General features: G+C 43.5%; 1 protein-coding gene across 1 annotated transcript; it reads left to right on the forward strand.

The window, feature by feature from the left end:
- The first annotated feature begins 67 nt into the window (after positions 1 to 67).
- MFNG (MFNG O-fucosylpeptide 3-beta-N-acetylglucosaminyltransferase) lies at positions 68 to 18931 on the forward strand. The gene is made up of 7 exons (XM_081929081.1): positions 68 to 113; positions 7133 to 7235; positions 7981 to 8134; positions 8444 to 8529; positions 16195 to 16360; positions 18139 to 18224; positions 18765 to 18931. Exons 2-7 carry the CDS (start codon positions 7195 to 7197, stop codon positions 18829 to 18831), a joined length of 600 nt encoding a protein of 199 aa, XP_081785207.1. The 5' UTR covers positions 68 to 113; positions 7133 to 7194; the 3' UTR covers positions 18832 to 18931.
- Positions 18932 to 21129: the final 2198 nt, after the last annotated feature.

The following is a 21129-nucleotide window of genomic DNA, read 5'->3' on the forward strand; positions in this document are numbered from 1 at the left end:
TGGCAGGTATGGAACTCAGCACAATTTAGGCATTGGAATAACCCTTCTCTCTTCTTTTCCTCAGACATATGTCTTCACTGATAAAGAAGATGATGAGCTACGGGAAAAACTGGGTAATCCGGCCTTTAGTGTTGCGCAAGATCTGGAAACTGACTTCTGTAAACTGTGTGTCAGGAGCGCTTGGGTAATAGCATCCTTCCACGGCTGACCGTGGGAAAGGGTTATAGCTCAGCCACAGGTCACATGCCTTGCATGCAGAATTCCCAGGTTCAATCTTGCATCTCTGAATGAGGTCTGGGGAAAACATTTGGGGTGTGTGTGTGTGTTGTGGTTGCTCCTCCCATTATTTCTGGGTTGAATCAAATGATTTATTTTCTGGTATTGTGCGTATATGCGGTTGTGTGTGAGGCGATCGCGTGAAAGTGGGGGAGGGGACGCCTATACTGTAATAGATGGGATAACTCAGTCTTGGACTTAGGGCTCATACAGACATCTACTTGTCCCGTGCTGCCTAGACATGGGCCTGAGTGGTTCTGCCTTTGTCCCGCTGCCCCTTCCCGGAAAACTCACTCTTTATTGCTAAATCAGAACAAACAGCAATGTATGGAAAACCCGATTGTTATTTGTTCTGATTCAGCCCTAAACTGCAGGTTTTCTCTGGGAAAAGTGGCACAGCAAAAGGAAAACTGCTTGGACCCATGCATTCTAGGCATAGGAGAAGCGAAAATGTGGAGAAGCCCTAAGACTGGGGAGACCCAGGTTCAAGTCCCTGCTCAGCCATAGAACTCACTAGGACACCTGATGAGGGGCAGTCAGTTTGACTGTCTGTTGGACTATGCTCAATCTTCTTCTTCTTCTTCTTCTTCTTCTTCTTCTTCCTCCTCCTCCTCCTCCTCTTCTTCTTCTGTTTGTATACCACCCTTCATCCAAAGATCACAAGGCAGCTCACAACATAAAATAATTATTATTATATACAAATCAATATAACTGAGTCTATTCTGGATCTATTCTGGGTATGACTTAAGGCTGTCTGTTCCAAGTCTGGTGTAAAGATAAAGAACCCTGAGAATGAAGAACCATATCAACCATCAGACCTGGAGAACAGACAGAGCAGGCACACAGGTAACCTGGACATAGTCTTCTCCACTTTGGTGAGATGTGCTGAGTTTCTATTTAAAGTATACTACTTATTTCTAAATTTGCATGTATACATATCTGCACATTTAATGCAAATTGACTCTTCTTCCACCCCCCCATGTGTTTCCTCTTTATTGGTGATGCAGAAATCTCCACCCCAGGTTTACTTCTGTGTAGACATGTGTAGACTTGCTCTGGCATCGCCAGTTCCAATCCAAATCTGCTTAATCGACAAGGTCCTCAAGGTCAAATACTGCTATGCTTGGCTCTTCAGCTATCAAGTAATTAGTAATTTCATTTACCGCAGCTTGTGCAGTTCTCCAGAATCACTGAATTAATGGGCAGAGCCAAAAAATATGACATAAAATCTGCAGGTATCGAACTGCAACACCAGCTAACAATCTGTGTTTGGTAAATACAACAAACAGAGCGATCCAAACCCCCAATCTATCCAGTGGAAGAAGTTTAGAGGAGTTGGAGTGGAGGTATCTCTCTATACCCTGCCCTGACTTGACTCTGCTAACCTCCACCAATGGCAGGGAAGCCCCAGCAGTGATGAACAGCTCAGTGAACCACCCAAATGGCAAATAAGTGGAAGCTACCATCAGTGGTATCTCTGCTACCTACTGGGGAAGGGCTGGACTGGGTCTATACAGGATCTGCTGGTCCTACTGCTGTCATGTGTTGACAGCATGCCGGATCTGGGCCTTCTCTTATTTCTTTCTTATTAATAGCTTTTAAATACAAAAAAACCAGCATGGATCATACAGGTTTTGATACAAAGGAACTAAGGAAAACTGGGTAAGCACAGGGTTATTTACGGATGATATAGAAGTGTGTAGCTTGTATACGAAATCCATCTATAAGCAAGACAAAAATACATAGATTGACCTAGACAGGAAGAAAAATAATAGATAAGCAGGAAGAGAAGTTACACATAATTTCAAATAAACTCCAAGTATTTTGGTACATAGTTTTTGAGGATCATGCAACATATAATTTAAAAATGGCCACAAAGAGTTGCAAAATCTGGATTGCCCTTGCCTCATTGTACTTTCAAATTTTATGTTAATTTTTCAGAAACTGCAATAAAGTTTTTTAATATATATATTGCATGTCTATGTTTAGATTCTTTGCATCCTTCGAGTTCTGAGATATGGTGAAACTCGCAGCCCACCAACATAAAAATGATCAAGTCCTTTGGATGAAGTTTCTTAGCCCAATCAGTAAAAACCAGACAATTAATATCAATTTGGATTGTGCAGCACATCAGCTTGTGCTGTCAGGCTCATTGCACATTAACACCGCTATCCAATTCCCTCCCCACAACTGGGCAATACTATCTACCGATTATGGAAGATCTGGGCCATTTTGCTGCATCAGCCTGAGAGTTGGTGGAGCAAGGAGCCATTTTCCTGCCCCACTTCCCCCGCCCATCTGTTGTGAGTAGTGGGGCAGTGGATGTTGTGGTGGCTGTGCTGCGAAGCCCTGTCTCTATTGGCCAGGGCTTTGGATTACTCTGTGTGATGTTAACTAGGTGTACCACTGCTATTGGGTGGGATTCACCAAATGAGTCCTGCCATCAGAAGCCATGTGCAAGGATTTCCACTTGAGCAAGAGGGTCCTGCCCTCCTCCCATGCCCCAGGCCCCCCAAACTGGGGTAAAGAGAACCCCAAGAAGAGCACACAGGAGGAGGGGAAGGAAGATCATTCCGTCCAGCAAGCTGAAATAAAATCAGAAGACGGCGACCTTGAATTCCCCCCGAAGAGATTTTTTTTTTTTAAGGGTGATATTCAACGCTAGTCCTACTCAGAGTATACTCACTGAAGTTAATGGACATGAGTAATGTGGGTTCATTAATTGCACGTGGTCTCCTCTGAATAGGGCTTAGCTGAATACCACTCATAGATTTTAAACTGTCAGATCACAATATTGGAAGCACAGCGTTTATTATTATTTTTGTACCATAAATCCATTGTAGTTGCTCTTTTGTTGCCGCCATTTTCTCTCCAGATGAGGCTTCTGTTAAGGAGGTCCTAACTCATTTCCCCAGCTCTCAGAACCTCAATATCATGTTGCTGAGAAAATGAGATCCTTTCCCTGACTAGCGCTATCATTGCTAATGTGATTACTATGCAGAAGGTAATTGGCAACTCTTGTCAGCACCCCCTTGGGTAGTGCCTGGGAGGAGAATAATGACCGTCAACGAACCAATGCCATTATCTGACTTTGCTTGATGAGCACTCCCTCGCCTGGTTTTGCTTATCAATAATTTGACTAGGTGTTCAACAATGAAATGTGGGGTTGTTGTTTTTTACGAAGTTAATACAACTTGGAACTATTGATTCTACTTCGCTCTGTGCTTTCTAGCTAGTGAAACAGGAAGGAAGGAAGGAAGGAAGGAAGGAAGGAAGGAAGGAAGGAAGGATGTCCCGATGTCCCTTCACTTTACAATTCCAGCTCAGGCATGCTCAGCCAGTGCCTGCAAGCTGCTGTGCAGAGCTGCCTTTGCAGCTCCTACTTAGGGGTGCAATTGGCAGGATATCCGATAAACTACAGTATTGGGGAAAGCTGTTGCCCAAATGCATTGTGGGTCTAAGATCTTGGGCAAGGGTAAACAAGCTTCACTGGAAGTACAAATAGCTTTATTTTGTTTTTTAAATCTAGAACTATCCACAGCACTCCTGCAGAGAGCAGAAGAGACCTGTATCTTCTACGAAATCAAGAGGTGGTAAAGGGAGTGATTGAGTCTTGGTGCACAACTAGGGGATTATGGGCAGATCTGTCAGGACAACACATGGCAATATTCAACACCTGTAGAGCAGGGTGGGGGAATCTGTGGCCTTCCAGAAGTTGGTAGATTACAAGTCTTATCTGCTCTGACCTTTGTTGGCTGGAGCCGATGGGAACTGGAGTTCAACAGTATCCAGAAGGCCACAGTTTCTGCACCCCTGCTGCATTTATTTATTATTATTTATTTCAATAATTTATATACTGCTTTATGCAGTATTTTTGATGTGTTGTACAATGAAGTCACAAAGGATGAAATCAGTAAAATTAACCACACAATCAGAAAAGTTTACTTAAAATGCCTGCTGGGGAAAAAAAGAAAAGACTTCACCAGAAAGCTTAAGTTTAGTAGCGAGGCAAGCCTGCTCGATCTCAGTTGGGAGGGAAGTCCACAGAGTTGGGCCCATGATGCTCAAGGCATCGTTGCTGGTCATTGTGAACTGTGCCACTGACCGGTGGATGACCACTAGCAGCAACTCTGCTCATGACCTCCATGATCAGGCAGGGACATTAGGAATCTTGCAGTCCAGTCTCACTGGACCCAAATTCTTAAGGGCCTTGCAAATTAAGAACCTTGAAATTGGACTCGTACCATATGGGCAGTCAGTGCACGCTTTTAATTTGCTGGTGGTAGTCTGTCCTCTCACAAGGAGTCTAGCTCCAGCATTTTGCACTGGTTGGAGGTTCCAGACCAGCCCCAAGTGTAGCCCCACAAAGAGAGTACTGCAGTAATAAAGTCTTCACATTCCCAATGCATGAATTAGGATCCCTGTCCAAGAATGGCTGTAGTTTCTGTACTAGTCATAGCTGGTAAAAGGCACTGCTAGTCAGGCTCTGAGCTTCTGGTGACAAAGATGCATCCAGTAGACTCCCAAGCTATGAATCTTTCATTTCAAAGGGAGTCCAACCCCACACAGAGCAGGTAACTGGGCAATGTCTGTCTTACCCTGTATCTCAACTTAAAAGGTAAAGGTAAAGGGCTGTGCGCTCATCTCGCTCAAGAGGCCGGGAGCTGGCGCCGTCCAAAGACACTTCTGGGTCACGTGGCCAGTGTGACTAAGCTGCATCTGGCGAGCCAGCACCAGCACCGCACACAGAAACGCCGTTTACCTTCCCGCTAGAAAGCAGTCCCTATTTATCTACTTGCACTTAGGGGTGCTTTTGAACTGCTAGGTGGGCAGGAGCTGGGACCGAACGATTGGAGCTCACCCGCCGCGGGGATTCGAACCGCCGACCTTTCGATCGGCATGTCCTAGGCTCTGTGGTTTAACCCACAGCGCCACCCGCTTCCCCATATCTCAACTTATGGGGTGTCTAATTCAAGATATACCAGCATTCTTACTTCTCATTGAGCATGGCTGTATCTAGTTTTATTATTTGGTGCAGCAGCTAAGAAAATTTGAGCAAATATCTTGAAGGAAATACCAGTGAATTTGAAAAGGTGATTCACTTGAGTAAGCTAAGTCAAGCGTAATCACTAAGAGTCTTTATTAAGGATTTATTTTAGCAATGGCTTTTACATTAAATGAGAATTGGGAAGCTCAATTGGTCATGGTTTTTTGCCTTCCAGACATTTTACTTTTTTAAAAAAGCTACCATTTGCAATGGCCTGTGGCTTCAAGCAATAAACACTGACTGAGTTTCTGACTGCCTCTCACTAAAATGGTGACTTTTTGGAGCCAGCAGACTTAAGACAGTCATTGCAGCAAGCCTTCCTCTGTTCACTGTGTACTCATGCTTATTTAAAACCATGGTGAGCTTTCCTCTCGTCTAGGTTATTCCCACCCCACTCTCTAAATCATGGGTTGCTAACATGGCTAGCACCATGGGAGCACATTTGCCCACAGAAGCCTTCCCTGGCCGCCCCAGGATCTTGCCCCTGAGCCCCCCTCTGCTGAAATGAGGTTTGAAAGAAGTCTTTTGTTGCGCACACGCGTGTGTGCATTGTTGTAGTGCATGTGCAGCTTCAGTGCATGTTTGGTGCAACACTTTCTCTCATTTGCTAATGTGCCCAAAGGACTGAAAATGTAGGGGAGCCCAGCTGGATTACCACAATGTGCCCTAAATGGGGCTGCCCTCGAAGATGGCTCAGAAACTTCAACTAGTCCAAAATGGAGCAACCAGATTACTGACTGGGGTTCCCTTTAGAATTCCTATACCCCTTGTTTTAAAACAGCTTCATTGGTTGCCAGTTCATTCTGGGGGTGCAACTGAAGGTGCTCATGTTAGTATTTAAAGCCCCAAGAACCCAAATATCTGAAATAACACCTCCTTCTCTACAAACATTCTTAGGTGTTAAGAGACTGGCAGAGGCAGCCAACTTGGAAGTACTCTGTGGGGGGCGGGGCAGGGGAAGAAAGGACATTCTCTGTGGCAGCCCCTAAGTTGTAGAACTTCCTCCCCATAGAGGTGTCTCTGGCACCTCCACTATACAGTGGTACCTTGGGTTAAGTACTTAATTCGTTCTGGAGGTCTGTTCTTAACCTGGAACTGTTCTTAACCTGAAACACCACTTTAGCTAATGGGGCCTCCTGCTGCCGCCACACCGTCGGAGCACGATTGCTGTTCTCATCCTGAAGCAAAGTTCTCAACCTGAAGCACTATTTCTGGGTTAGTGGAGTCTGTAACCTGAAGTGTATGTAACCTGGGGTACCACTGTACAGTTTTCAATGAATGTTGAAGATGCACCTCTTTATCCTGGCCTTTGATGCTTGAGATGTATACTTTTAGGACCCACCCTATTCTTGTGGCTGTGGTTTCTTTTAAACTGTCTTTAATGTTTCATTTTAAATTGTTGTGATGTGCCCTGGGACCTTAGGGTGAAACGTGGGTTAATGAAAATAATATACAAACTGGCTTATTCTGTTTATATCATCCCCACAATGACCCTGTGAGGTAGATAGCTGAGAGAAAGTGACGGGGTGAATGTCACCCAGGGAACTTTCATGGCTGAGTGGGGATTTGAACCTAGGTCTCCTTCAGTTCTCTTCCGGCACTCTGGTCACTATGCTGAACTTCTGCAGAGCATTGCTGTGGTACGGAAGACTTGGAGATGGACTGCACAAAAATGCCCTTTGCACTGGGGAAAGGTCTCCCATCTTTGTCTTGTTGAGGGTATATGCTTGTCTGTGTTTGAAGATGTTTTAAATAAATCAAGATAGGTCCAGGAACCCATCTAGAAAGCGTTTCTCCTTTTCCCATTAGGTGACCACGTGATCATCACAAACTGCTCTGCAGAGTACAGCCATCCAGCACTTTCTTGCAAAATGGCGGCGGAGTTTGATGCCTTTTTGGTTAGCGGCCTAAGGTGAGCAAATTGACTTGAGTTGGGAGATGTGACATGGGACGGAGTCCATTTCTGTCCAAGTTTAGTGAGATTATTTATTGACATATGAATGTTGTCAATAAAAGTAAAGACTTCTTCTCCCTAGTTGGCTTTTTGTGGTCTAGTTATCCAAAGCTCCATTCAAACTGTAGTTTGCCTCTGCAAAATTGTCCTATGAGGGAGCCACTAATTGGAGCCATCTGAGATCACTCAGGAAATGCAAACGGCATTTAGCATAGGTAGCATAAGGAGTCAGCTCCCTCTGATCAACATGCACTACAGAGCAATTGTCTGCTTGCTCCAGGTGGTGAATGCCAAGGTTAGTAAATTAAGCTGTGTACGACAATGACTCAGTGACAAAAGTGCAGTTATACCAACCATGAATCAAGTGGCGCCTAGATTTAACTGGTGGGATAGATGCCAAAAAAACTGTTCAACAGCTAACTATGACAGGGCAGTCTGGTCCATTAGGGCAAATGGGACACAACCCAAGCAACTCAGTCTGCGCTCAGCCAACCACCAACTGCTTGTCTTCTTTCTTACAATTTGCGTGAGTGTGTGCTTGCACGCCTGCTCCTCTTATTGGCTGTGGCTCCACTCACTGTTGTTCTCCCTGCCTTCCATCCTACCAGTCCCAATGGGCAGCAACCACCATTGTTATGGAATCAAGTTGAAATTATATTCTCCTCTTGAATCTACTAGCTGTGCATTTCTCCTCCTTCTCCAGCTGGTTTTGCCACCTTGATGACGACAACTACCTGAACCCACAAGCTCTGCTCAAGCTCTTGTCTTCTTATTCTCCGGACCAAGATGTGTATATTGGGAAGCCCAGCTTGAACAGGCCAATTCGTGCCTCAGAAGCTTCGCCTAACAATCAGACAGTAAGTCCAACCCCTTTACTTCAGGAGTAAACAGCAGGTTGGCTGGGAATTCTAAGGGCAGCTAGGTGAGCTTCTGCACCCCAAACAATATCAACATCTGGTTTATCACAGTTACAACTGCTTTGAGGAGAGAGAAGAATGTATACCAGGCTGATCTCAGGAGCAAATGTTGGGTTCCTATCATAAATTTCAACAAAACATTGAATCTCCTCTGCATTCCACTCTTTGCCTATAAGGGAAGAGACTGCATAGCTGAGTGGTAGAGCATGTATGCTGAATACCCAACACCTCCATTTTTCCTTCTTTCAGAAGTCAGTGTATTTTTGGTTTGCCACTGGAGGTGCTGGATTCTGCATCAGCAGGAAGCTGGCCCAAAAGATGGCTCCCTGGGCAAGGTGAGCAGTGACCACTAAAAGATCTTGTATGAATGTCTCTCATTTCACATCTTCCTGCAATGGCTGGGGTGGGGAACCAGTGGCCTTTCAGATGTGGTTGGACTCCATCTCCCATCAGCTCCAGCCAGAATGGCCAGCGGTCAGGGACAATACAGATTTGCGTAAAGTTTGCATCTGCTGATTTATATGTATGGAGGCACATTGAGCCAACTATCTCAGGGAAAGCTGCTCTGCAAGTGAAGTTTTAGCAATTAACCCCCTGAGCCATCCCTTAACAATGCTCCTGGATGGGAGGTTAATAGATGTAAATGAAGATGAACATTTGCTGAAGTGTGCGCCTGCACTCACTGTATCTTTCAAAGGCATTTGCATGTGCACGCTGTAGGGATCAGACAGCCCTTAAGGTACTTTGGACCCAAATTGCTTAGGGCCTTGTGAATTAACACAAGAATCTTGAATCTAGCCCTGTGGCAAATCAGGAACCAGTGCAGGTCTCTCAGTAGTAGAGTAACAGGCTGTTGGTAGTCTGTTCCTGTGAGCAGGTTGGCTGCTGCCTTCTGTACTCCTTGCTACTGCCAGACCAGATACAAGGGCAGCCCCACATAAAGCGTCTCACAGTAATCACATCTTGAGGCCACCAATGGATGGGTGACTGCGATCAGGCTGTCGTGGTCCAGGACTAGTCGCAAATGGCGTACCAGCCAGAACTTACAAAAGCACTCCTGGACTCAGAGGTCACTTGGGCCTCTAGGGATAGTGGTGGATCAATAAGTACCTCCCAGACTAAACATTGGATGAACTTTCTGGAAGTAAGAGCTGTTAGGCAGTGGAATGGTCTCCCTCAGGAGACCGTGGACTCTCCTTCCTTGGAGGTTTTTAAGCAGAGGTTGGAAGGTCATCTGTTATGGATGCTTCAGCTGAGATTCCTGCATTGCAGGGGGTTGGACCTTGGGGTCCTTTCCAGCTCTATGATTCTATGACTGTTACAACAGGAATGACATGTTTTGGGCCTTTGGCAATATCTTAGAACTCTCCAGTGGTTAAAAAAAAAAAGGAAACTGATTTGAAAACAGGTGCAGACTTTCTAAATGGCAAATGAATATGCATGATGTTGGTCAGCCAAAGGTCATGGCAACCTTTGTTAGAAAACCATATGTTTAGGGAAGAGGTCATTCGTTGTAGAGCAGGGATGGGGTACATGTGGACCTACAAGTTGTTGTTGCTGGACTCCAGCTTCCATTAACCCCAGCTGGCATGGCCAGTGGTCAAGTATGATGGGAGTTAAATCCCAATACAGTGGTGCCCCGCAAGACGAATGCCTCGTAAGACGAAAAACTTGCAAGACAAAAGAGTTTTTCGTTTTTTGAGTTGCTTCACAAGACGAATTTCCCTGTGGCCTTGCTCCGCAAGACGAAAACGTCTTGCAAGTTTGTTTCCTTTTTTGAGCCTTTTTTGAGGTTTTTGAAGACTTTGGTGATTTTTGAAGCTTTTCCAAAACTTCTTTTGCAGCCATTTGGTAAGTTAAACTTTTTTGGGGGGTTTTGGATTTTGGGTTGGAATCCGTGCTTCGCAAGACGAAAGATTCGCAAGACGAAAAAACTCGCAGAACGAATTAATTTTGTCTTGCGAGGTACCACTGTAATGATTTGGAGAGCCACGGGTCTCAGTCCCTGATGTAGAGTGATATTAATGCACATGGGTCAATCTCCACTGTAACTTGAAAGTTGTGCTATTAGTAGTATTAGCATTACTACCTTTTTATCTCAAAGCACAATGTTTACATAAGATGAAGAAAAATATATATGAGACGAAAGCAGGGAATATACCAAGGAGAAATAAAAACAGCTGTTTCAACAACAAAAAAGTTACAAAAACAAAACATATGGTTGAACATTATCATTAAATTTTTCATTCCAGTAATGAATAAACAATGCCCAGTGTTCTACAAACTTGTTATCTAACTGGCATCTTTCCCAAACTCTTATATAATATGTCAGTTCAGTCATTTTTGCTATTTGCCCAATCTTTTCCTCACAGTCGTTAAACTTGGAAGCGGTTGCACTTTTCTTCTTAGCTGCCAAATTAATCTTGATTGTGCACAACAGGTTAATAATAAATTCAAGATCATGTGTCCCAACCTTTCTAGGTATATCACAAAAGATAGAATCGTTTGTGAATCAAAACATCTTTTACTATCCTAAATTATTGCTTGTCTGCCAATATATTTGTATTTTGGGGCAACATGACCAATTATGAATAAAATCAGCTGGAGCGGAATCATCCCACTAGAAATCTAAAACACACAGATACACATACACACCCTAAAGTAGCTCAAAAAGGATTTGATTGCACTGATCCTTAATTTTATATACATTTTCTCTCAAGTTCACACAGAATAATTTTGAAGGGACATTGTCCCAAATCTAATTCCATGCATTTTCTATGAATGTTTGAATCTTTCCCCTATTTTCTTTTGTACCACTGAATTTTGTTTCGATTAACATCCAGAACCGATCATGGCCCTGACTGCACTGGCTACCAATTTGTTTCTGGGCCCAATTCAAAGTGCTGGTTTTGATCTATACAGCCTTAAACAGCTCTGGACCACAATACTTCAAGGACCAACTCTCCCTTCCTCTTCTCATATGAACCAACCCAGACCCCATAATCAACATTTGAACCCTTCTCCGTTTGCCTCCTCCACGTGAGGAGCAACACGAGAATGGGCCTTTTCTGCAGTGGCTCCCCATTTGTGGAATGCTCTCCCCAGGGAGGCTTGCCTGGTGCCTTCATTACATTTCTCTAGGTGTCAAGCCAAAACATTCCTCTTCTTCCAGGCCTTTGGCTAATTATACAATCTATAACCTTTTAAACTGTATCTGTGAGGGTGCTGTTTTTGTTACTTACTATGGTATGTATTTTTGCTTTGTATATGGTAAACCACCTTTTGATCCTTGGATGTTGGGCAGTATAGAAATATACATCATCATCATCATATATGACCAAATACTTGTTTTTAGTCTCAGTAGGAGATATTTACCTTTCCCACTGCAGAGCAAACTAAGAGTCTTGCACACCCTATGCCTGATATCGACACTAGAAGACAATGTAAGAGGGTCAAGCCCTTTTGTGTTGCCCTTTGCTATGGCTCACTGGCATGCATGCTAAAGAGGAAGTCCTTCAGGAAGTCCTCCACACTAAAGGAAAAATAGAAGATAACGATGTCCAGGTCCGGCAGTCAGGGCTTCTCTCGCCATGTACTTCCTCCCACAAATTGAGTTGATGGTTTATCGCTCCTTCAAACTGGTTTGATGGCTTGCCCCTCTAAAATGCTGTGTGCTTAACAAATACCATATCTGAAAATCCTGGGGTGAGGAAAGCCAGAAGATCTTACACTAGATGTTCTTTTTATGGCAGTGCATTTCCATTATACACAATTCTTCCTAATTAAATTATACCACTTCAACAATTTAAAATTTCCTAACAGTCCTAAATCAGGCAGGACCTTATAAATATTGAACAGATGCTAATGGTGAGACATTTGACTCAGTTTAGGTTTATAAATCTTCCATGTCTCCCATACAACTAATATGTACTAAAGGACAGTGTATTTTCTTTAAAATCTATTCTGTCTTATGGCATAATATAATAAATAGTTCAGGGGAAGGGAATTTTTACATCCTAGTGTCCCAATTCTGTGCTTTTATCAGTACCAAACATTCCCTTGCTGCTGCTAAGGGTGATGAAAGGTAGCAAAGAAAAAGATTTGATACAGCTAATTGCCTGCTCCCAACTCTACTGTATGTGGCAAAGACGCATGCCAGTTTCATTCTCATTTTTTGCCTCTAGCCCGAATGAACTTAGTAATATATTGTTGCCAGGTCTTTACAGTTATCAGTATAGATAGGAAGAACCATAAATAATGGTTTGACAAAATTATTATCTTTACTGTACAGATTGTTCCAAACCATTAAATCTTTAAATTAGCCCGTAACAGAAACTTCTGCATTTCCTTAATCACGTTAACATAATTATCCTCAAACAACCTATTCAAGCAATCGGAAGACTATATTCCAGGTATTTAATGACATAGGTTTTCCAGGAAATTTCAGAAGGGAGGTGTGCTTCAACTTTCATTTGTTTCTCTGTGTTTAATACCAGAATTTTGGATTAAAAACCCCTGATCTTATAACAAGATACTTCATTGAAAGAAGTAGCAGACAAAGTTATTGTAATGAATTTTCATTTCTCTAGTAAAGTCCATTCAGTCGAGTCCATAGGATTTATTAATTTTAGCATTTTTCATCACTTTCCCCCTAGTAAATAATGACTTCTGGTTCTATTGCATTTTCAGGAATGAAATACTTTACTTAAAATATCATATATATTGTCTAGAGGACTATGAGCACAAGTCTAACCAAGCCTATTAAGAAGTAAGTCTTATTGAAACAAATGGGGCTTTCTCCCGGCTAAATTGGGTTGGGATCGCAGCCTCAACAAATGCTTCAGATATGTTGCACATACAGCCTCTCCATTTTTGCATGAAGAAGATGTCATTTCCTTTGCTACTTTGATTGCCAGGATTTTTGCCAGCCTTTCTCAAGTTCCGTACAGCCAATCTTCCAATGATTGAGGACCCCATAAGATAGCTTTTTGCTCTCTTTAAAAAACAACAAACACCAAACCTTCTGCTTGCCGATTTCTTTTCTTTTTTTGTTTATTTAAATAAGCTGAAAGTTTAATTAACTGCCCTGTCACCACTGACTTATCTCCATCCCAAATAACAATATGACCCATAGTCTGTATGTGTGTTAGTTTAAAATACCGCTGAATTTTTTCCTTGGTAACATTCTTAAGCAATGGAGTATTTAATTTCCAAGACTGAAACAAAATGGTATGTCCATCTTTCAATTACATGGTTATTGGTGCAAGATCTGCATAAAGCTGAGACTCTTACCTTAACATCTACTGTTTGTGTTAAAACACCCGCTGTGAAGAGACAAAATGAATATATAAATGTGAGTAATGCAGTCTCAGGTCAATGGATAACAACACCTCCATGAATCAATAGGCTAAAAAAAGCTCCCGAGTCTAGATTCTTCATAATACTTTGGGAAACATTCCAACCAGAGAGACCACATCTTGATTTGTCCAAACTCAGTGGATTTCTCCAACTAGGGTCCATTGCAATCCCTTCCTACAATCATCTTGCCCTCAACAACATTTTGCAGGCATTGAAACAGTCCTGGATTCCCTCCCTCTCCTTTGTATCAACAATTATATATATAAATACATCCTAAGGTGCTGTTTTGATCTACTACATATGTGCCTTTCACAAATTGTCTATTCTCATATGCAAAATAATATAATTTCTTTTCTTTTTTTAAAAAGACCAATTTGATATGTATTTTTAACAATTGCTACTCTCCTTTTTAAATAATACAGGCTGCAAAAATGGCTCCTAACTTTCATGTTAATTGGTTATGAACAGCACTGGGGTCAGATTTAGGCACTTTGTAGATTTTGTATTTCCAAAATACAGGGCCACTGAAAATCTCTTTTGTGTCTAGCAGAAACTAATCCCTGGGATCCACCAAGACAAAGGGCAGGTTATAAACAACAAACAAACAAAAAACAAACAAACAAATTAAGGCTGCAGTCTTAACCTACCAACTTGCTATAAGTCTTATTGAATTCAGTTTCTGAATAAAGAGTATATAACAGGGTTGGGGAACCTGCAGCCCTTCAGATATTTCTGGACTTCAGCTCCCATCATCCCTGTCCATTGGCCATGTTGGCTGGGGCTGATGGGAGTTGGAGTCCAACAACAATTGGAGGGTTACCTTTCCCCCAACTCTGGAATAATAACACTTCATGCGGCCAATGAACTGAATTGTGGGCCTCCAGATGTTGTCAGATCCCAGCTCACTTTGGGCCAATGGTGAGAGATGATGAGCGTTCTAGTCCAGCAACATCTGAAGAGCACCACGTTGGCTAACCTTGATGTAGATGATGGTGTTGTCAGCCTGCCTAACTTCTGTTGACCTTCCTTAACAGTGCAAGCTTGCTTGTGTTTTCTCAGGAGCCCCATTGTATTCAGTGGTGCTTACTCCCTGGTAAAGGTGCATAGGATTGCAACCCAAGACTATTACAAACTATGTATTTTTGAGCTCCAATAGCAATGGCCATGCCAGGACTTTCCCTTCTTTCTCTCCCTCATCCCATTTTGCTGAACATCCAGCCTGAGACATTCTGGAGAAGTCAAAACTTTGCTTACTATTTGTGATATTTTAGTTACCCCCAATAAATGTATCACCCCACAGTAGTTTTCAGCACAGTTCCTTCTCTCTCCCTCTCTCTGCATTCAGTTACCATCCCTCCCACTTCTAAATATGGATTTCTTGCAGGGGAAAAAAACCCAGCAGCTTCCCTTCTCTTTTTGAAGTTTTAAACCAAATAATGAAGTCATTAATTTTCATATTACACAGGAAGTGGGCCAGGAAAAGGAAGCTGCCCTGTTGAGGAACTTATTAGCACATTTGTCTCCTTTACACAGAGTATTGATTCAGACATCTGATTTGCAGGCAAACGGGGTTCAAAAGGAATACGGTGGATTTGTTGAGCACGCATTCTAAGAGTGAAAAGACAGCTGAATCTAGAGGCTGGGCCATTGACTGGTTGCAGTTTAGAGGACTACAAAGCTAGCATCATTCATTGGTATTCCCCAGCCTGGTGCCCTCCACATGTTGGTGGGCTATGTAGCTTTGCAAGAGTTCCCCCCCTAATGTATTGCTGTGCGCATAAAGACAAGGGAAGCCTTTTTAATCCCAGAGAACAACTCTTAAGAACCTGAGCTAGAAGCTTCCTCCTGTTTGTTTCTCTGAGCAAACATTGATGGGCCAAGAAGGAAGCTTGACCTCCAAGTCATGATGGCTATATATTACTGCCAGGAATGTAGGCACATTATTATTACTATTACTGAGCCAGACATTGGTTTCTCCCAATCCTACCTGGAGATGGTGGGGATTGAACCTGGAACCCTCTGCATGAAAAGCAGTGCTCTACCTGGGGAAAATTGCAGTCAAATCTGACAGTGCATATTCTTGTTACTTGGTGAGCTTAGGAGCTAATGACCCCAGAGCTGTATTGCTGATAGGCAGAGACTCAGACCATAGAAATGTAATTGGTAGAGAGGGCTCTGTGTGATGTCATTTCCCCCTCCTCTCTTGAGTGGGAAGAATCAAATAAGTATTTCCTATTCCTTCCCTCTCTCTTCCTCTTCAACCAGCAGGAGGACATCTGACTGTGCCAGGGGCTGGCAGGGCTTTGAAGAATGTGTGGTGGAGGTAGTGGACCAAAGGAGTGGCCTGTTCTTATCCACCGCATTCAAGAAATCCAATATCACAGTTGTGCACAATTATCATTGTGCGATGCTAATTAACAATAGTATTTAAACCCAAGGAAATGGCTATGATTGTAGTGCCATACAACTTGAGGCCACAATTACACAGATGTTTATGTATGTGTGCCACCTCTCAGCCCTACCTGCCCACCATGATGTAATTCACATTCCCTGGGGAAACACGGGTCTTCCACCATCCCCACTGTCAGATTCCTTTCCTTAATTTTATGAAATGAATGGATCTGGCCTGTTTTGTTTTCCAGTGGCAACAACTTCCTGATCACATCTGAGCTCATCCACCTTCCCGATGACTGCACCGTGGGCTATATCATTGAACGTAAGCTAGCCGGTCACTTGGTCCCTAGTGACCTGTTCCACTCTCACCTGGAGAACTTGCACATCATCCAGGGTCCCCAACTTACTAAGCAGGTGAGATGATGCAGGAAACACCATCTTGCCCTTGTTGGAGAGAGTGGGCACTTTCCAAATGAACTGTTTTTGAATGACAGTTCAGATGCATGAAATTGCCCCTCCGCTATGCATTTGTTGCCCAGAATCCAATCATCTCCTCTTGAAGTTGCACATCAGTCGCCATGATATAGCATTTTCTCAGTTGAATTGGGATGTGTTGTATTTTGTACCTGGGGGGAACATAATTCTTTCCCCAGATGAACTCATCCATTGCTGCTGAGATTGCTGGGGCCAGCCTTACACTTTTTGCTACCGCCTGTGGCATGATATCTCCCCATCCATTATGTGTGACCAGATAGCCTGCTATTGTCTTTGAATGGGGATTCGCAAGACTATCAAAATGCGGCTGGGGTTGTCTGGATAAGAGAGAGAGAGAGAGAGGGGGAGGGAGGGAGGGAAGGAGAGTCAGGAGAAGGAGAGAGGAGCAGGCAGGAAAGCAGTCATTCACATCATCTCCTCAGTAATTGTGACACTGATTGAATCAATCATGCATTATTTAGAGGAGGCTTTCCTGACAAATGCTTCCCCAGACACTTCTCTGCAATAATAGGCAAGGGGATGGAAAAGCAATTAACTAGCCAATAAAACTTCTGCCAGTCAAAGTCCAAGAAAAGGCAACTCCTTCCACTCAAGAATAGAAGTCTTAGTGCCAATAACTTGCCCTCTTCTCCCCGGAGGGCAGTGTGTGACTCAACCAGCAGAATCACAGAGTGAAACTCTGGCTGGACTCTACCATTTTAGAAAGCGGAGGGTAGGCCACATGTTTCAGGGGTGGGGAACTTGTGGCCCTCCAGATGTTGTTGGACTCCAGTTCCTATTGGTCCCCTTCAGCACGGCCCAATGGTCAAGGGTGAAGGGAGGAACACCTAGCAGCCAATGAAAAGGCTTGGTAAGTTAGAACACTTCTACTATTGTTGTTGTTAAATAAATGTATAATGAAGCCATTGAAGCATTGTACAAGATAGAAAATAACACAAAAATGCAAGCTTTAAAATCAATGAAATAATTGCAACAAACTCTGAAAGCAATAAAACAAAACTAAACAACAACATAGCCATTTCTGCCACTATGCTGTTAATATTCCATAAATGACTGGGTCAGACCTTGGGGAAACCTTAAACAAAAATGTGTTCAGTAAGTACCAAAACATTAGGCACCTGTCTAATTCTGGCAGGTGATTGATTCCAGAGGGCTGGAGCTGTGATACTAAAAGCCCTGTTTCTAGCATAAGCTAAGCACACTCTCTCTCAGCAGTGCCCCATTATACCTGGTATAGTAGTTTCTATGTTGGTTTTTAAAAAACCCAAACACCAACAGCAGGGTGAGGGCGGCGGCGGCAGAGAGGTTTCATCTTGAATGCTCCATCCCAACTAGAACTGCCTCCATGTGATTCTGCTGGTTATGTACTTTAGCTCTTTAATCTGATCCCTTGCATGGTAATTGCTCAAAGGCAGAAGAGATGCGAAGAGCTTGGGAAAATATGGCTAAACCTGTGTTCCCAACAAGTCTGGAGCACCTGGAGAAAATAGAGGTTACTAGAAACTACCCAGGCATTGTAATTTGGCTTTGAATAGTTTTCAGGTAACAGAATGCATGTGTGTGTAATAAATTGGAGAGGGCAGGAGACTCGTACCGCTGAGAAGTATCTTTGGCTGTGATGCGTAAAAGGAGTTTGTTGCCCACAGGGCATGTCTATTTCTCAGTCGTCTCTCTTCCTTTCTGGTATTTCCTTGTAGGTCACTCTCAGCTATGGCATTTTTGAGAAGAAGATCAATGTCATCGAGCTTTCTGGTCCTTTTTCTCCACAAGATGACCCTTCCAGGTATCTCCCATGAGAGCAGATCTTTCACAACGTGCTGGCAATGTTAAGAGGGCTTGAAGGACAAGGGTAAAAATCCTGAATAGAGCCAAACCGGGGGTACCAGCAGAGCTTTGGGTAGGGACGGTGCTGATGAGGAGCAGAAGCTTGCAGTCCTATGGCCAGAGCTGAGCCGAGCATTTCTGCTGCTCATGGTTTGCTCTCTTTTATCACCCTTTAAGCTCAGCCTTTATTGCAAAGTCTGGAACCGAAGCCAAACATTCAAGGTTATTCAGCCCCAAGGGGATGGGCAGGGCGTACTTTGGCTGAGTCGCCTATTAAATCTACACAGGATTAGAGGGTGAGAAGCATCCATCTAGACATTTCACTGCAGTGCAGTGTGAGAGCATCTGGTGTTGGATGGGGCACTGGGGAGCACGTACTCCTCACATGCAGCCCTTTCCCCATCTGCAGCAAGAGCCGTCTCTTTACATTCCTTCTCTCTCTCTCTCTCTCTCTCTCTCTCTCTCTCTCTCTCTCTCTCTCTCTCTCCCTCCTTTCTAGGTTCCGATCGCTTCACTGCCTTCTTTATCCAGAAACTTCCTGGTGCCCACAGCCAGTCATCCTGTGAAAACTGCTCAGAAGGTCTGACTGTGAATGGTGGAGAAGAACATGAGAAGAGCCCTGCTGGACCAAACCAAAGATTTACCTAGCCCAGCCTTCTGTTCTCAGAGTGGGCTGGCCACAAGCAGGACATCAGTGCAACAGTACTCTACTGTCCCTGATCTCCATCAACTGATGGAGATGCATGAGGCAGTTCACAGCCATCATGGCTAGGACCTCTTGATAGGCTCATCCTTCACAAATTTGTTTATTTCCCCTGTAAAGCTGTCGAGTATTCCAAATCCCTGTTCAACAGAGACCACAGTAGCTGTGTGTTGACTTAGCTGAGGGCTTTATTGATTACTGAAGGAAGAGCTGAGGCAAGAGGGAGATACATTAAAGTGTGTGGCAAGAGGACGGATTGAGAACTGCTCTTCAAGTTATGCCAAATGAGGTAGTAGACTGCAAATGTGACTGCCCTTGGGCCAACTCATGTAACTTCTGCTGTGAATCATATCTCCTTACATGCCACCTGTATACTTTCATGTGGGACTCAGTTCATATGCCTTGCCTATGATATTGCTTTTCATTTTGATGGATGTATCACACTGATGCCCTGGTTCATCACATGTGATGCTCTACATGTGCCTGAAGATATGTTGGAATACGCAAGCCACACCACTGCTTTTGAACTTTGGGTTCACAGATGTTGCCAGACTACAAATCCCTTCATCCATGGCCATTGGCTGAGCTGGCTGTGGTATGTGGGTACCCGAGGTTCAAGAACACTGTTCTGTATGCCTTAGGGACCAGGGTCTTGTCAGATTAGCATTCTACCCTGACATTGACAGCATCACTTGTGTCACTCCTGCCTACAGGGATGGACAGGTGAGGCAGTGGGGAGATTGGGGCAGTGCAGATGCACCAGCAGGTGTGCCAGATTGGGTCTGCCAGAACATTTGTACTGCATGGACTTTGCTGCCAACTTGCCCCTCCTCCTCTGCCTCTCAGGAAGCAGCAATGATGTGACTGATGGGTGGTTACCACCCCACCACCCTGTCTCCTGCTGGTCATTGAGATAACCATCAGAGACTTTTGTGGGTGTACAAATTGCAAAGATTGATGACAGTCAAAGAAAAACCCAAGAGCAAAAAAAGATGTGAACCATGTCTCTTGTGCAGTTGTCCTCTATTTTCGCTTTCCTCCTGGTGGCCTAAGGCAGGTTGTGACTAGAGAGAGTTTCTGGGACCATAGGCCAGTAGAAGAGCTTCTGCTTTACATGCAGAAGGTCCCACGTTCAATCCCCAACATCTCCAGGAGGCCCTGAGAAAGACTTCTGTCTGAATCCTTGGAGCATCACTGTCGACTCACTATATTGCAGTGCCCACCTTTGGAATGCTCTCCCCATGGAGACGCACCTGCCATTCCAGTACCCAGCTTTGTTTTCCTAGGCTTCACCAGACATTGTAAGGCACTGAGAAAGTTGTGTTTTTACCTGCCGCGTTTTTACTCTTTTTATCTTTGTTTGGCTGTTCAAATATTATTGCATTTAATGTTTGATTGTATTGTTCTGTTTTTATTGTGAGTCACTCTGGGAATGCACACTTGTTGAAGGTGTCGGATGAACAAAATTAATCAATACATAAAATGTCGAAGAATGATTCTCTGCTCACTGAAATCTGAAAAGGCACCCTTAGCTGTAACTGCAGTAGCAAAAGTAACAGGAGGCACTTTTGTTTCTCTACCAATCCAGGTAGCCTTCTCAGTTACGTCCACGTGTACCCAACATAGCACAATTCAAGGTTCTGGCCTTGACCTATAAAGCCACAAGGACGTATGGAAAGCCTGGTGGATCAGGCTAAAGTCTGAGTATCCTTCAGAAATCCTGAACTGGGTTTTGGAAGAAGCAAAGTTAGGGGTGGTAATAATAATACTGGTAGCAACAATAATTAATTATAATTTTGCGTTCTCCTGGGCATAGTCGGCCAATTGGTGCCGAAGAAGGATAGAACTTTCTTTATGTATGCAACAACAGCAGCAAGAATACTTCTTGCAAAGTATTGGAAGACACAAGATCTACCCACCCTGGAAGAGTGGCAGATGAAGGTGATGGACTATATGGAATTGGCGGAAATGACTGGCAGAATCCGAGACCTGGAAGAAGAGTCGGTGGAAGAAGATTGGAAGAAATTTAAAGACTATCTGCAGAAACACTGTAAAATTAATGAATATTAAAATGATGTTGGATTGAAAATAAGCGGCATTAGCAACAAAGTTAATAAGAATATGCAAAAATGAATTGATAATGGATGAAAATATAGAGTTA

Source organism: Podarcis melisellensis (assembly GCF_964234715.1).
Source record: "Podarcis melisellensis genome assembly, chromosome: 10".
Classification (NCBI taxonomy): domain Eukaryota; kingdom Metazoa; phylum Chordata; class Lepidosauria; order Squamata; family Lacertidae; genus Podarcis; species Podarcis melisellensis.

What these genes read in the sequence shown, in the direction of transcription:
- MFNG (XM_081929081.1), top strand. Translation starts at nt 7,195, where the DNA reads ATGGCGGCGGAGTTTGATGCCTTTTTGGTTAGCGGCCTAAG. An exon ending in CTTCGCCTAACAATCAGACA is followed by an intron (nt 8,135 to 8,443) that starts GTAAGTCCAACC and finishes TCCTTCTTTCAG; the next exon opens with AAGTCAGTGTATTTTTGGTT. An exon ending in GTCCCCAACTTACTAAGCAG is followed by an intron (nt 16,361 to 18,138) that starts GTGAGATGATGC and finishes ATTTCCTTGTAG; the next exon opens with GTCACTCTCAGCTATGGCAT.